At 47.2% G+C, this 17198-nt stretch overlaps 1 protein-coding gene across 1 annotated transcript; it reads right to left on the reverse strand.

Annotated features, from left to right (window-relative positions):
- Nucleotides 1-492: 492 nt before the first annotated feature.
- Nucleotides 493-16772, reverse strand: LOC135908367 (excitatory amino acid transporter-like). The gene is made up of 10 exons (XM_070539018.1): nt 16764-16772; nt 11161-11296; nt 9485-9803; nt 5705-5747; nt 5554-5596; nt 5119-5305; nt 3995-4228; nt 2688-2882; nt 1834-1968; nt 493-773 (listed from the first exon to the last, which is right to left on the reverse strand). The coding sequence occupies exons 1-10, from the start codon at nt 16764-16766 to the stop codon at nt 614-616; spliced, it is 1455 nt and encodes a 484-aa protein (XP_070395119.1). The 5' UTR covers nt 16767-16772; the 3' UTR covers nt 493-613.
- Nucleotides 16773-17198: the final 426 nt, after the last annotated feature.

Consider the following 17198-nt stretch of genomic DNA (forward strand, 5'->3'; position numbering starts at 1 on the left):
AGCACCGCATGACTGGGATCACGTCGTAGGTTTGCGCTTTCTCTGCACTTGTTCGTAGTTTCGGTCGTGGGCGTCCGGAAAATCTAAGCTGGTTCTCTGCTTGTTTGTTCTAGCTTTCTTGTGTTAACGATTTCACTTTCCGTAAGACATACATAGCAATAATGAAACGTTCAGGATATCGGTGGAAGCTGAAAAGTGTCACCAGTATGTATGAAAAGCAGCCTAAAGTGAGCATTGATTGATTATAATTAGCAAAGGCTTGGTAGCGAGGACGGGTCTCTCTTTTCCACCTAAAAATGCAGAGCGTGCTATTGCGTGGTTGTTCAATTCAGAGTTCAAAGTAACGCATGGAGCGCTATCCCTTTCCTGAATTAAAATTCTTGTTCAGAACACAGCGTGGCTACCAGCGCCCATCACAGAGCCAGCGTGATTGCGAGCATGTTTTTATAAACGGGCGTTGACAAAAACAAGTCTCCATGAAAACTTTTTGTTGCGTTTATTCTTTAATGTAAACATAAAACAAAAGATCCATTAAGCGTGCTTCTTGTCATATTTTCTTCATTCCGTTGTGAGTCGATTACGGGGGCCACCTGCGGGCATAGCATACGGCCCTTCAGTCAGGGCGAACTGCCGGCCCTCTCGTGTCGAGAGATCTTGGTGGGGACTGTGCTATATTTTCGCTGGTCCCAGGTAGAACGTTCTTGCATCGTTCGTCTATGATGCAGCAGCATACCGCGTCTCCCAACACGTTCACCACAGTCGCCAGTCGGTCTCTGCGATCGGAGAGAAAGTGGACATCACAAAGGAGAAAAACAACATTTATTTGTGGTGATGCCTAGTCCGCATCGCAAGGCTTCACGGCATTGCTTCCAGTTGCACGAGCACTGGTGCTCCACGCATGCGTTCTCCTGTTACCATTTAGCATATCGTCAGGGGCATTCCCTGATTTACGTCGTCAGTTCCTAGCTGCTCTCTTTGTCGCAATTGTTTCTTTAATTCCCAGTTATTTTTGTGGCACCTTGTGGCTTTTAAACGCGCTTGTCACTTTACAAACGGAGAGTTCCATAATAAGATTAGTAGAAAGAAGCCTGGCGCTGAAACTTTTTAGGCAAACTGGAAATGATGTGCAGTGCGCGGTAATTTTGCTGTTATTTAGTACAACTTCTTTAGGAAAGTACATTTCGGTTCATGTTATCCCTCTATGTCGCTCAGCTGTGTTGAGCTATGATACCTTTGTTTTGATCAGTGCAGTGTTTAACATTCACAACTAACGCATCGTGCCGCCCGTGCCATCCTCTGTGTGTCTTCTTTTTGTGTGTGTGCATTAATTTAGGGCAAAAAGAAAACGTAATTCAGCAAGCTCCAACTACAGGCCAAGAAACAGGTCTATTGAGGCATATATTTCCCGCGCATAAATATATCTCTACTCTGAGTGTGCAAATTTCCGTACAAAATAACCTACGATGAAAAAAAAAATTGAGTTTGAAGAAGTCGTCTGTAGGCACATGAAAAAAAGTTTAGGCAAATCCACGTGTTACGCGTCGTTCCCATACGGGCTTGGCTGCCACACAATGGTGGTGGACGGAGACTGTAGCGTTAGATTTGACTCTACAATTCTTTGCATGAAGCTCTTGTCTACAAGCGTGGTCTTTTATTTGAGCAGAGGCTGTCATATCGCTGTGCTCTCCTGTCCAACATTTGGGGGAAGTTATGTAGGGCTTGCATCCGCGGCACCTACAACGCCGCATTTGTAGTTGGTTACTTGACGAAAACAATCGTCTGCCAAAGGATGGCACGGTAATTCGCCACTCTGCGTTAAAATGAAGCGTTTACGTGATCCAGTCGCTGAGCACGAGAACGCCGACGCTTTGCGAAGAAAGACCCAGGAGCCGCGTCGAGAGAATGATGCACGTCTCGTTCTGGCCGGGAATGGCTGCCGTGGCGCTGCTCATGACCACGGTCACGGCGCTGGCGACACGAGAAAGGAGAGGCGATGGCAGGAATTACGTTAGACTTTTTGATCGCGACACGTACCGACACGCGTACCGCCAAGTATATGTAATTCGTTCACGAAAACTGCCGCTCTCTATAGTTTTAAAATACCACAGTGTCTAGACTGGCTGCGTGTTTTGTCTAGACTGGCTGCGTGCGTGGCTGCGGTTTGTGGCTGTGTAGCTGCGTATTTCATAACAATTAGTGCGTTAAAAGTCTGGGAAAGCTGCAAGATAGAATTCCTTTCTTTTTTGGGGCCCACGCGTTTCATTTTTATCCATAAACAGTTAACTCTGTCAAATATTTGACGTAACTTAGCGGTGGTGTCATAATCTGTATGCAGTCTTGCCATTCATATTCCGCTCTTACGTTGTCTTCTGGCATACCGAGCCACTTGTGCCCATAAGATATATCTAAACGTCCCGGATAGCCTTTAGCGTCTATGTTAACATTGTCGTGTCTTGCCTAATGTCAACTAAATCACATCAGCTCTGCACATTGTAGCCCCGAGCAAGCTGCATTACTCAACACGTTGCCCTCCATAGCGGTTACAGTGAGAACGAACCAGATTCTCGTAGAAGCGACGTTCCTCGTACACTTGAAAGCTATAGGCAACGCGTGCTACACGTGCGAAATTAGCATGACCGGAGCACAGGAAACGCAAATGCCCACGGTTTCATCTCTCCCGTGTATACCTTGTGGCGAGAACGTCGAAGAAGGTGATATGGTACCCGCTTCGCTGTGCCAAGAATACGGTATTGATGGCCATGTAAATGGCCGTACCGTCCTTGTTGAACGTGGCCCCCAACGGTGCGACGAGTCGCACGACCGTCGGGTGGAGGCCCACTTTGCCTTCCAGAGATGACACCGTACTGGTCAGCGTCATATTGCTGCAACGCACGACACCGGCAATTTGAGGCGACTAACCCCTATTCACGGACTCGCCTCGGCTCAATGCTAATACTCGACTATTCAGAGTCGTAAGTAGCGCGACCCCTCTACCTACGTAGTCACTTCTTTCCAGTGACACTCCGTAGCGATTCACGTAATATAGTTTCGTAATCAAGCAATTCCGGCGTCTAGTTAAATTTAATGGTATGAACGCGTGCGTCTAGAACTACCGCTACTCATCGCAGGATTCGCCGAGGATCGTTGTTGAATCGCAATAACTACACAGCTCGATAGGCAAAACGATGGGGTGGAGGAAAAGTCCAAACATGCCAGGATGCAAAAATGAAGATTCAGTGAAGGGCAGATTAGACGCTGTTGTTAATTTTTGAAAGGCTGCGATATTGCTACTAACAGGTATTCGCCGTACTAGCCGCTGAAACGAGACCCCGTCGCGAAGTCTTTGGGTCAATACACCAACATCAGCGCCGTGAATGCAGCCATGAAGTCACTATATTATGCATAAGTTGTTCTTGGCTGTAGCCAAGGCAAGTGTGAGACGTTCTTATTCATTTTTATCCAATTTATGCGACAGATGCAATGGGCTGAACACCCGCACAGTAAGAACATACACATCGACTGCACTCGTACGCGCAGGAAAAAGTGCAGGGTAATCCTAGGCCTCCTAGTGGCATCTTGAATAAGCCATAGATTTAAAAGTAGGTTGTGTAAGAAAATACACAAAGTCGATGCACACGTATGAGCTGCAGACATTATAATTTCAAATTCTAATTTGAACAAATGAGAAAACATAATTCTGTCACAGCGAAACGAAAGCATTTGTGAGGACGACTATACACCTGTGGACTGAACAAAGTCTATATGTCAAGTTGTTACAACATAAATCAGATGTGATATAACATATAGTTTTTAAATCAAAACAACTTAATTTAGACGTGCTGGATTTCTCTGGCGAAAGCGCACTTATACATAAATGACGTCTAGCAGATGTCCGTCTCGGACTTAGACATCAGGACCTAATTCGTACATCGTATAGACGTTTGTGGTTTACTGGGTATAACCATGCCCGTGCGTGGGCGGCGTTCATGCTAACCTGGAACTTGTCCCGAAGGCAGTGACCAGAGTGAGCCCGATGTTTGAGAAGAGGCTCCGGTAGTGCGTGCGGCTGAACAGAACCAGCAGCGCCGGAAGTGTCAGCATGCCGTGAATGGCCAACGCCAGGACGAGGCTGAGAAAGTAGGTCTCGAGCTGGCGCGTCTCGGACACGAACTCATGGGAGCGCAGCGTCTGAGACGTCAGCAGGAAGCAGATGCCGATGGGGAAGTACCTGTAGAAACGACGTGGGGAACCGTTCGATCAGCCATTTTATGAGAGCTGTCTCCCAAACCATTTTGGCGGAAAGCATGTAATGCGACTTGAATTCTTCAGGCCGATAATGCATCGATAATTAGGGATCCTTTTTCTTTTTCGCTCTTGGGACTCTCATGAGGTGCGATCATCTTTGTGAAGTGATACAGGAAAGAGGTTTCAGGTGAATTCCAGAAAATGATGGGAAAATGTGGCGTACCAGTTCTGTCGCGTGTGTTTTGTTTTCCACCAGCTGAATTTGTTCCCGACGAGTAGACAACAGATGCCTCGCACTATTCCTATTACCGAAAAAAAAAAGGCTGATTAGGCCTTTTCCTAGAAACCACGGTTCACATTGGCGTCCAGTTAAGGGCAAGGATGTCCCTGAGTTTAGCGTCACAGTCATCCATAACGTGAATTTACATAATTTGGTTTCCTGCCTGCCATCACGCTGCAGTCAGTGAACAATTAGCGGTGTTCACCTGCCTCTTCTATGCTCGAGTACTTTCAGCAGATGTGAGCTTGAATACGTTCATCCAGGTAAATGCTGCTGTACCGTTTTCAACTGTTAGGCTGGATACATTCTATGTGCTACTCTTCCAGTCGCATAGGCGCGGCTGCGAAATGTTCACCCCCATCAAGTCGATAGGATGCCGTGCACGGTCCAAAAGACGCGTATCTTCAGTAGCGTAATTGCCCACATACTTAGTCCGCAGCTGCGGGATTAACGTACATCTGTGATAAACGGAGCATGTTTCTGGCACCACCATAGTAGAACGTGGCTTTGAGAGCATCCATGTTCGGTGCTGTTTAGCTTACAGAACCGTGCCGCGCGCTGGCTACGCGTATGTGCTCCGTTGCACTCCGTACCACATGATGAGCTGTCCGAGGTTAAGCATGACGTCGTTGACGGCCACGAATAGCTCGATGAATCCGCGGCTGCTCTCACCGAGGATGGCCAGGACTGCGCCCAGTAGCACGCTGATGACGGTCATGCCCACGTAGTTCGGGACGCTAGTGCGTCGTATCACAGGCGTTTGGCCCTCCAAGCTGATGTCTGCCAATAAAAGAAAAAAAAACATATATATCGCTATTCTGTGTACATATATAGCTATTCTGTGGACATAAACTTATAATACCTATAGACTGTCCATGGACAGTGTAGCAGAAAAAGTCACTGATATCGATAGTATACAGCTGCTGGACGCACAACGCCTCTTACAATAGACGCCGACCCAGTCAAAGGTAAAGCGTTTCTGTAATGCACACGTTCTCGCTAGTATATGAACGAACAACGAGGCTTACTGGTTTCTTTTCCCGTGCTGTTCACCTCGACGACAGTGTACGGCTGTAGGCAAAAATAGAGAGTTAGAAATATGCATTGCTGTTACGAGTATACATTGACAGAATATTTTTGCTTGCGTTCTCCGCATAACCCATGCATGTAAGTACTTACGGTGAATATAAGCGCTTCCATTAAATTTCCCGGCACCGCGTTTCTGCGAAAAAGATTATGTGTAAGGCGAGCCCTTTACGTGACAGCTGACATCTGTTTCTCGAAACTATTCGGACAGCGCGTTTCTAGCTTTGAATAACTGCGCACTGAGGTCACATCTTCCCCATAACACCCGTGTCGATATTCCGCAACTTTGAAAGCAAGTGCCTTGACCTCTGTGATCGTTTAGCGACTGCGGACGGAGCTCGATCTGAACGAGACCCGAACGCTCGGAGGCTGCGCGCGCCCGTTCTCTAGTTCTGGTGGTCAGCGATTGATGGCGCCACGGCGCTGTCCTATTTCCTGCCGGAGGCACTTTTGAAAACAACGCGCGCGGCCTTCGCAGTAGGCGGTTTGCACGTTTTAACTTGCCGTGCTGTTTCCTTATCGTTGTGCTTAAATTAGACACACTTGTCTATTATGATCTATATCACTAATTCTCGACAAGCTTCAGCACCTGGTTAGGGTGTACGTTACGGTAAACATCGGAAGCAAAAGCAGAAAGACGTACACTAGGCGACAAAATGTTACGGACCATGAAATCAGAAAAATACTGAACATCGCAACCTCACAACGCAGACTCGTTTTGCATTGCGGGGTTCGACTAGAATATACTGACATTGTCCTACACAGTTTTACTGGCTATTGCGACAGGCTGCTCAGAAATTGAACGTTTTCAGACAGTCCCGTGGTCCGTAAACTTTTGTCGCCAGGTGTACAATGGGCACTGATTCGCAAGTAAACTTTTTGTTGGAGACAGAGGCTTATTATCAGGCTCACAAGGAGAAGCATAAAACCAGTAACGAAAATAAAATGCACCCGTCTATAATCGCTACTGAAGTATATCGTATTGAACAAATAAACAGATACATACAGCAGTCATCGGTCCATCTTCTTTAAACATGCTTCGACATGATATTTTCGACTATTCATTTCTCACGTTAAATGAAAGTATTGCACCTATAAACCCTACGAAAAACAGTGACAAACCTCTGGTCATCATCAATAATTTATTATGACAGCTTTTCTACAACCTGTTTCGGTTTCCCTTTCAGTAGGCTACTGTATCATGACATCACGACACACTCTCCGCCTCCCACGGTCGTCCGCTGTGGTCTCACATCGGTCCTCGCAACGAGCAGCAGCACGCGAGGTGACCGAACGAGCCGGAACGAGCATCAAAAGCGTCGCAGTGACTTGCTCCCACGTGATCGCATACAGTTCGTGACGCCATGACACCGTATTCTCCTGAGAAACGAAACCGAAACTGGCTGTGTAAAAGCTTTTATATTACGTTATTCACGGCGCTCTGAGGCTTGTAAATTTTTTTTTTGCTTGCAGCTCAATAAATTAACGAACGAAAAAGTGAAGACTCGTAAATGTAATGTCAGTACCCCTTTAACCGAGAAAGACATATAGCATTGATTCATACTAATACGGGGATTTGTTGATGGGATCGTTGATGCGAAACCAAGAGTTCGCGTAGTGCGCTCGCGCTTATATATCGATGACAGTGCCCCAGTGCTGCTTGTCCCTTCTGTCCCTTCTTCACTAGAATACAATCATTCGGACGGCCAAAGAGAGTGCTGTTGCTAGTGGACAATTGTAGATCGGTACGTGCATTTTCGTTGTTTGTTGTATGCTCAGCCGTGTATCGATTTCAACTCGCCCAGATACAAGCTCACGTGGTTAGACTGTAGCAGTGACATGGGTAAAAAGAGGATATGAATCGTTTTTTTACAGCCATATCTGTTGACAATTAACGGCTCTAGATTAGATTTGTGCGCTGGAGCCGTCGGCGTTTTTGAAACAAGACTGTTGGTGAACGGTGCACCTTGCGTACGTATTTCGCGGCTGAACCAACTAGCAATCCCAGTGAGATTGGAACGTACGCTTAAGGCTTGTGTGCGAGACAGTTCCTTTACTCGAACGAAAAGATTAATGCCGCGTGGACAGAGTGACAACTGAAGACCGATAAGTGGAGAAGACTTGACCACTATCTATCTATTTACTCAGTTACCTCGTAGGCCCCTGAATGAGTATTGCATGAAAGGGTGATAGAAGAAAAGCACGAAAAAAGGAGCAAAAAGAAATTATGCAATGCTAGCTGATAAATACTAAATAACAAGTCACTGACGTAAAAATAAATAACGCAATGAAGGAAACAATTAAAACGTATACAACATTGCCGCAGATAACTTATATGCACGTTACGGTTAGTGGTGACGCATTATGCAAATAATATAGTTAAGCGTGCTCTGAAGGTTGGATGTTCACTGAGGTGTGCCGGTACAGTGTGGACCAAGTGCGTTTTCGTGTTGGGAAGTTCAGATAACGCGTCTTCATTAGAATCATGCTGGATTTGTAACCTCAGAACCTGAAGGTAAACGATATCAGTGAAACAAAATTCCTCTACATTTTGCTGGTCAATTCACTACTTATTCCCAACCTGCATGGACATTAGACGAACGTGAAATATGTCTGCAGATAATTTACGCCACGTTAGCGTATATCATAGCGTTCCAAAACGCCTACGCTACTTAAGTTCGCTCAAGTGTCTTAGCGGCAATTTTAGGGACCTTGGAGCAAGCTTTAACCCTCTGCTGTGGACCCTCTGCGAGGGCACGTCAGAGGGGAAATGTTGCACAAAGGATCAAAGCCTCCCGTAACCGCCAAACGATGCCCACGATACAGGCAGGACTCAAATCTCTTCACGTCAACTTAGTTCTGACACTCATGTACATTTTTGTGCAACCAGGGCTGTTTGGAGTGCATATGAGCATAAAATATTTGATATCTTCCAACTATACAGCAAACTACAAAATTTTGCAAAGCTTGCAATGTGAAAGGCGCGTTAATTCAAACAGTTATGAAAAAAAAAAAGAAAGTAATAGCGTCAAAGTTGCAGCCATTTGAAGTAACGGAACTTGCATGGGCGCGACTTTAGAGTTCGGTTGCATGCTGTGCAGAAAAAAACATCCTTGTAAGAGAAACGCCTGTCACACAGGCCTGTGCCGTCACCAAATCTTACTATATTATTCCTTCACTGGTCCCACAACGCCAACAGGTGAGGTTCACGCAGATATACGACAGTTTACAGGCCCAACAACGGAATTAATTGTATTTTCAACGCATTGGGCAACGTGAGTGTAGGAAAAGAAATCACAGTACGCATGCGCGCCTGCAGTCACAGTGTATTCAATTCGGGGCGTAATATCCAAGACACCAAAGTTACATCGGTCTTCGTCACGCAAGAGTAGCAATAAACTACTTTTCGCTCAAATAAAATTCGCGCGTGAGACTGGAAAACGTCGTTTCCTGAAGCTCTTCTGGTTCTCCTTAATTGCGAACCGTTATGATCCTGTATGAACCTGTTCATACCTGTTCGTACAGAACGTTATGTTTTTGCTCCGGAGCTAAACGTGAACCGAACCGGAAGATGTTCAGTAGGCTGAAGCTGAGCCCGAACTAAACCCAAAAACTTTTCGGTTCAGCATCCTGCTCCTGACTGCAGCACGAAGGTACGAAAGAAGCCCATACGGATTCCCCAAAAAGAAAGCTTCGCAGAAGAAGAAAAATGCTTAAATCGGCATGGATTTCCTCTGTAGTAGCTTCTTCCTACGGTTGAGCTGATGGCAATTCTTTCCTTTCATGAGCCATTCCTTCTTTCTTGCAGCGAATACGTGAGCGAGAGCTCTTGCACAGGTTCTTGTCTACGGCAGCAGGCGACAGTCTACCAACCTGCAGATGTCCAGGACTATGTTTACGTAGTGCGTCCTGCCGCGGGTGGGCCGCGCGTCGCTCACGTCGACGCGGCGCGTAGGGCTTCCCGGGTCCAGGGAGACGGCGAGCGCGTAGGCGACGGCCATGGCCATCGCCTTGCTGACGACGTAGAAGGCGAACGCCAGGAGGCCCACACGGCGCGCGGCCGCCAGCCCCGCCGTGGCAATGCTGGCCACCAGCATGCTCGTCAGCAGCGGGATCACCACCACGCCGGCCAGCCGCAGGAAGATCTCGCCCGGAAACGCCATGTACGAGACGTGCCGGCGCGTCCACGTGCCTGAAATTCCATTAATGGCGATGAGCCAGCGTTTTGTGTTGTGCAAACTCGTGCAACCCACGTCGCGCATATCCAAAAACAAAACACACGATGATTTGATCCAGAGTGGATGGAAAAGGAGGATAAAACAAATTAAGTTCAGGGGTCTTGCGGGGCAAGTCTACGATCTGATTATGAGGCACGCAGTAGTGGAGTAATCCGGACTAGTTTTCACCCCCTGGGGTTCTTCAGGGTGGCCCCAATGCACGGGGTACGAGCGTGTTTGCATTCTGCCTCCATCGGAATGCGGCCGCCGCGACCAGAATTGAACCCACGGCCTAGTGCTCTGCTGTGCAACGCCATAGTCACTGAGGTAACGCGTCGATTGAAGGAAAAGGAAGCCTCAGCATGCAGCTTCCTTTGTTTGCCTCTCTAATCATGTTATGCCCTTATTGTCGCATCCAACGGCCTGCAATCTCCTTGTCTTTGTATCAATTTCGGTTTTACTGCGATATCATACGGCCATAGGGAGGGATAGGAAAAAAGGATATAGTAATATACTCTTTCTATCTCTGTCATTTTTTTTTATATAGTGCACGATTGTGTACGCGACGAACGGCCAGTTAGCTGGTGGAGACAACAACTGCGTGTCCTCTACTATCGGAGAACAAAGGCGGTATTGGCAACCCCTGTGTGCGAGTAGATGCGTATTCTCCCATGACTAACCCCGTTGCTTCACAATGGAGTCAGTTTACTCCACCTTTAACCGGTCAGAGTCAATCCATCTGGGTTGCGTGAGAACTCTCCGAATGGAAGTTGCGCATAGCAGAAGCACTTACACTCGCTTAAGTAGAGCTTCCAGCACTATTTTTTTTTATTGTTCGGGAACTGCAACAGCACCCTCCGCACCGCTGTGCAAGTTGTTCTCAGTTCGCGCGAAAAAAAAAAAAGGAAGGAAAAGGAGACATACTAAAACACGATTACGAGATGAACCACAAACGCACCTTCTTTGGCACAAGTTCTTTCAATGCAAATAATTTAAATACGTCCACTGCAAATGACATTCTCAGTGTCATTTTCTGTGACGCACGTTTTACAGTTAATTGGTCGACAGAATGATGTCGAGGTCAGTGGTTGATCGCAGGAGGTTGGTCCGCGACGATGGCCACCCTCTACGCGCCCCCTGTCTACACTTTCAGCTGAGAAGTTCTAAAACTAGGGCTGATTTTAAACCGCGCAATATTCGCCTGCTTTTGTCACGGTACAACCAGTGTCACGCCTCTGGACGCGCCCATTTTAAACGTGCTTGTGTTTCACAGCACGCAATTAAGCGAGCCAAACAACGCGACGCGAAGCTGAAAGCTCAATGCAATCGTGCCTTCGGTGTTCCTGGTGAGGAATCCGAGTCCGAGGCCGGCCACGATGGAGCTGCTGGTGAGGAAGAAGAGCATGTTGCCGACGAGGAACGAGAGGCCCGTTCTCTCTCCGATCAGGCTGCCCACATCCGCGTCGGCCTGTTCAAAGGCGGGAACAAAGGTCATTCAATGCTTGGTCCAAACAGTTGTACATTCCTTAATCATCTCCGAGGAAACATGTCAAATTCGTTGACCGCCTGTGCGGTTTCCCAGCCACTGCGTCAAATTGCGGATGCGTCGTGCGCTCTCTGTGAATTGCGCGGTCATTGCGGTCTACACTCTGGATACATCCAACGGGAGACCGAGAACACTGGAATCGCATGGCGAGGATTGCTGCGGCTTAGAGAAGTGGCGACACATATTGGAGGCCGAAATCCATACCCCATTTATCTAGGTGATCTCAATACTCAACCTCCTCGCCTTCGTTTCTTTCTTCTTTTATTTTTCTCTTGGCGCGCATTATACATCGTTGCGCAGTAAACAAATGGTCGTCAGTCAGCGCGGCGTGATTCTTCTCCCTGTGTCAAGTTTCATGGGCTATTGTTTTAACCGAGAGTGTTGGAAACCTAACGCGTTCGAATCGCTTCGCCGACTTGCCCGGTGCGTCTCGTTAAGAGTGCTGTCATCAGGACGTGAACTGAGAAAAGGAGGACAAAGGGCCAATAAGAGGACACTCATTTTCTTGTTCTCTTTTCTTGCAACTTGGACCCTTGGTCCACTTTCCTGCCTCTCCCCACCTTGCATCTTGCTTTTTGCATTGTTCCTTTTTTAAATTTTTTGCATGAACGTACAGTTTATACCCTTCCAGGGTTGCGGAAGGTTATGTTGATTGATCTACTACCGATTCAAGTTTAACAGAGCAGTAGCATCCCCCAGACAGAATATTGTACACAAATTCCTTGCACAGAAATTAATTGCGCGCAAACTGCAAACGTGTCTGCATTTCACTGCTATTGCGAACTCACCGGCTACAATCGGTGAATTGCAGTACGTGCCATAAAGTGATTAGGAAGTTAATTACTGCAGTTTTGTTAGCTGGAATATGCGTTTTCATTTCTCGTGATAATTATGTCCGCCTCTTCGAATAATCCAGCTCGAGAACAAGCGTTATGCTATCAGCCACAAGTGATTTTTAAAAATTCCAAGAGACCTAAAATGAATCAGTCCGTATACTGTAATATACTGTTGCTTTCTAGTTGCGAATTGCATAGGCCGACCAACAGATGACTAATGTGTGCAGCGGCTCCATTAAGCAAAGGATAACAGTTGTACACCATGGAGCATACGGACCCACAATCACTTTTCCTACAAAAACGGAGTTGCGCATTCCGTTTTGCAGGGGCTTACAAACCTCGCTTAGTGTCCAGCGAATCTTCACGTGGCTGTTGTATTAGTGATAGTTCATTGCCATTATTTAAGAAGGCATTGTACTCTAACGTAGCATAAGGTTGCACTGCTGCAAGCTCAGAATCGAGCTGCTAAGTACGAATGCTTACGTGAACCCTCAGGCCAAATTATGTCTTGACCTTCGCCTCGAAGCTCTGTCGGTATGCAGTGTCTGACAATAAAGTTGCGGGATTTCTGGTGATGTTACATGGATAATAGCGATAAATGTGTTTCGTGTATAACAATTTTCAGACACTACTTGTTTCTATGGAATATTGAGACACCAACCATTCTGCGTAGCAAGCGTTTATTCGAAGATATTCCGAAGAGTCTTGTCTAGAGCTTATATGAAAAAGCTGGTCTGAATCGTATTTCGCAATGACATGGACAAATCAGGATCTATTCAGACTATCTGAACGGTTAAGTCTGCTTAAGAGGGCAATGCACTGTCGCATAGTTGATTAAGTACTGTTATGATGGCCAAAGTATATACGCACTAGATTATTTTAGTTTCGAGTCATAAGCGCTGCCGTCTTGAACTTCATGAATTGTGCGTTCGACTGGTTCCCTACCGCTCCACTCTCCAACTAGGTTTCCAGCGATGTGGAACTTCCTCGAGATGCGAGCCAGAGGGAAAGGCTGCGCCAACCGAACGTTCTATAGGTAGTCCCAGAGCTGTCGGAGCAGCCACGTGATCGAGTTCCCGCATTGAAGGTGGGGGCACCTCCGAGCGCTCTGAGCTAGAGCGCGGTGCCCTGAATGGACCAATCGAATGTGTTGCGAGCGCTCGATTTCGACGCGCTGGTGGACGCCGAGCGCGTCGATAGGTTTGTCAACCGTAATGTCCGTCCATTGGTCTTTGCACTGTGCGAGCGCACAAGGAATGGTGGTGACTGGGGCGACGCAGGACAAGCGCTGTCGATCAGCTGAATATATATTTCGGAAGAGAGTGTGAATATAAATGTGACGTGTCTGCAAGACTCTACGGCCCTTACGGCCCTGGGAAGATTGTGTCTTTGGCTTCAGTTTCGGGGCGGGCGTCACCTCCGCTCCGCAAGTTCTTTGTAACCTCCTTGGACGACGCTCAAATTATGGATGAGTGCTACTCGCGATAGGGAGCCTTCGCGCATTCACGCACGGCGCCAGGAACACTTGCCAACAGGACACAGGGGTAAGAAGGAACAAGCTTCGTGTCGCGTCGGTGCACTGGTGTCTTTGAGTACGTGTCTTGTTTGTCGAATTCTCAGCCCTGACAGTGTGCCGTGCCTTGTCATGCGTTTACGAGCAACTGTGTGCGACAGCAACCGACACGGGGTGGCGTACTGCCTGACAAAAATGTATTTCTCTATCACACAGAATTTCTACGCTCATCCAACGCACAGGTGGTACGGGCTGTGTACGGTTCGGCTGTCACGGTTCAGCTGTTTCGACAAAAACGTTTAAGCGCATAACCAGACAAGGATAGAGTAAGAAGACAGGAGACACACGAGCGCTTACCAACGCGCCCGAACAGCCACATTAGACTGTGCACAGGCTGTGTGAAGTCTATACAGACTGTTCATCGATGGTTTGTGGAGCCATTGCTTTCAGATTTCAATCAACTTTTGTCTACAACGCACCTGTTGCTTGCTCTAATTGTCACTCAGTGAATAGAAAAGCAAAGCGGTCTGCAATATGTCTATGGATATATAGCCAAGGTTTCGATAAAGGTGGTCTGACCCGAGAACATAGCGAAGGTGAAGTTGCGGTGAGCAACCAAGTGAAAGACGTAAAACATTGGACATGTTTCCGAGACCGAGCTGGTTCCTTGGTCACACTGACCAACGAAACAAGGTAGACGAGAGACCAAGATCAAGAATTCAACAAAAAAACCAGTCCAGTGTGTTCCCTCACACGTCTCCATACGAAAGCGTCAAATGGTCAATTGAGTGAAAAAGCCGGTGTCTGTATTCAGTAACAGTGAAACAGCTCCTAAATTCCCATTGGCTGCGACGCCACGTAACAAGCGCGCCTCGATGAAGCGGAGCGGCCGGATGGGCACCTGTTGCGCTAATGCGCCAGGTGTTGCGTGAGGGGAGACGGCATCGCCGCGGCGCCACGTCTACCCCGCTCTCGTTCTCGGAAGCCGGCGCGGTCCGTATCTCCCTATGTCACTCCCACTGGACTTAGCTGCTGCGCCCGCCTACCGGCCTTGGTGGCCGCTGATGCTTCCTCGGTATCCCGTCGCGCAGAACGTCGGTAGCATGCGGCTTTGGTACGGCTAGCGCAACCGCTTCACTTCTATTCGTGGCACGCACACCCGTGCCGGCGTCTGGAGTAAGGAGCGGTCGAACCAATAGCAGCCAGCGAGGGGGTTCATGGGGGTGGGGGGGGGGGTGGAGGGTGCGCGCGCATCAGCGACAAACTCTGTGACCTTGAACGGCCTCGCGTTCGACATTGGCTCTGACTCGGCAAATAAATGTGTCGCATTTATGGACATTTTGGCAGTTTCTTCCCTAAGGCGAAGCACTGAAAGCGATATCAAGGTTTAGGGTTGCACTCGATCTTCTCACACCGGGTTTTAACAATACGCGAAGGCAACATGACGTGGCGCAGCACGCGAGGAAACTGCTGCTGCGTAGTAGGAAAGGTGTCCTAGCAGATACCAAGCGTGTTACAACTCTGGTGCAATGAGAAACGCCGGAAGCAGCGTTATAGCAGTGGCAGGCCGATAATGCACGCGGTGAGACGAATGAAAGAAATCTCGGTGTTTCTCAGCGCCCAACGAAATTATAGATAGATTTAGCTTGATGTTTACTATTCTCTATGCTGAGACCAGTGTGTGCAAGAAGGCTCCCTATCATTTACTGAAAGAAAAAAAAACTCAATACAACACAGGAAAAGAAGAAAAAAAGTACAAGGTGGGTTGTTAAATGAAGCTCCAAGTTGCACACAGCGACCGTCCCTGAGCGCTTACCTTTCTTCCGATGCTCAAGCTTGGTGACTGGAAATAGGAAAACAGTATTGGATATGTCAAAATCAGAGAATATTTCACACTGCGCCTGGCTCTTTGCAAACATTGTCTACTTACAAATGAGTGAAACTGAAATACAGGCAGGAAGCAGGGTATAAGGTGAGACATATGAGAAAGAAACAAGGAAAATTAGTCGTGCGGCCACCAAATAATTGCTGATGAACCCTATTTTGGACTCTATACTATTGGTCGCATGGTAACGAATTCTCTAATTCACGAGGTACTTTAGGTACAGCTGTGAGGCAGAACCTCGAGACCAATGTCGTAAATTTCTCGTTTTCTTCGCAGCTTAGGTCTACATTACGAAACCAAGTGCTACAGCCTTAATTTAGCCTTTCGATGAGTATAATGCATTGAGAAAATTTCACATTATACAGCTGTGCTGGAAGGAATTTGATTTGCTAGTGCTGTGGTCACTAGACAATTGCTCCCGACTCTGCAGCGATTGTTGCAGCTAACGCAAGGACAATATGGCGATTTCACCATTCAGGAACCATGGGTACACAGAACGGGGTGGGGAACCACCTTCCCCTCCCCATTTTGTGTGCCCATGACTCCTGAATGGTGAAAAAGACGACCATCCACCCCCCGTGGATGGTCTTCTTTTGTACTGAAACATGTGGAGGTTCTGTAGGAAGGCTTGAATGTACTTTTAAGTACAAGTCACATTACCAGGCTGTACAAGCGAGCATATAGCAAAATATATCTCAAACGTCCCGTCAACTCCAATCAAATCAAATCAGATTTATTTCACAGCTATACATGATGTAGGTGGCACAGACAAAAAGCCAATTTGCGTCACCTCTCTTGATAAAAAAAATTCTATACAACAGAATATGCGCACCTCCAGAGGCCCCAGCAAATGGTAAACCGATGGTTATCGTCTGCTGGCCTTAACGTATGTGCTGTCAATAACGGTTTAACGGCAATGGGTTTCTGACCAAATACACGAAACGAAAGCGTGACTCAAATAAGCTGGTTTGCGAAACCTTTAGAGAAGAGCGTAGCACGTACAGTGCAGCATTGCCCTCACTTCGTCTTAATTTTCTGCGGTACGTTGTGGTACATTGACCCGAGTGTAAACCATTCACCTGAGAGCCGTCCACAACTCGTAAAGCAGTGACAACTGCTGTTGGGATGACATTCGAGAGTGCCAGGATTACTTACCATGACGAAATTGCGGACTGTCGCTTCGAACTTTCACTGAAGGATCCGATTGCTCTTGCGTCGTAACGACACAGGGAAGCCGGGCGCGGGGTATCTTCTTCTGCTTCTTCTTCTGATTTTGAAATTGTCACGCGGTTCTGGTAGCCGGGTAAATAAAAGCTGCCAGTGACAGCTTACGTTAACTATATTCACAAATTTTTTTCTTGTTGCGAATTAATAAAGGCGACAGTGAATTAAGGTGTAATAGATACATAAGGAATATTATAGCAATACGATGAGATATCAAAGCCTCTTTTAAAATCATTGTACATTGTTTCTGTTCTTTCTTTTTTTCGGCGGACCCACTGCTTTGCATGACTCGGTGGCTGCTGCTGCTTTCTGCTGATAAGCAAGAAAGGTTGCAGCATTAAATTTTCATCTACGCAGGTCTCGTCT

This window comes from Dermacentor albipictus, chromosome 5 (genome assembly GCF_038994185.2).
Source record: "Dermacentor albipictus isolate Rhodes 1998 colony chromosome 5, USDA_Dalb.pri_finalv2, whole genome shotgun sequence".
NCBI lineage: Eukaryota > Metazoa > Arthropoda > Arachnida > Ixodida > Ixodidae > Dermacentor > Dermacentor albipictus.

Excerpts from the sequence above, each read along its gene's own strand:
- LOC135908367 (XM_070539018.1), bottom strand. Across the intron at positions 5,748-9,484 it reads ATAGTCCTGGACATCTGCAG|AAACGCGGTGCCGGGAAATT; the intron begins GTTGGTAGACTG and ends TCTTTTTCGCAG. Across the intron at positions 774-1,833 it reads GTGCTCAGCGACTGGATCAC|AGACCGACTGGCGACTGTGG; the intron begins GTAAACGCTTCA and ends CTCCGATCGCAG.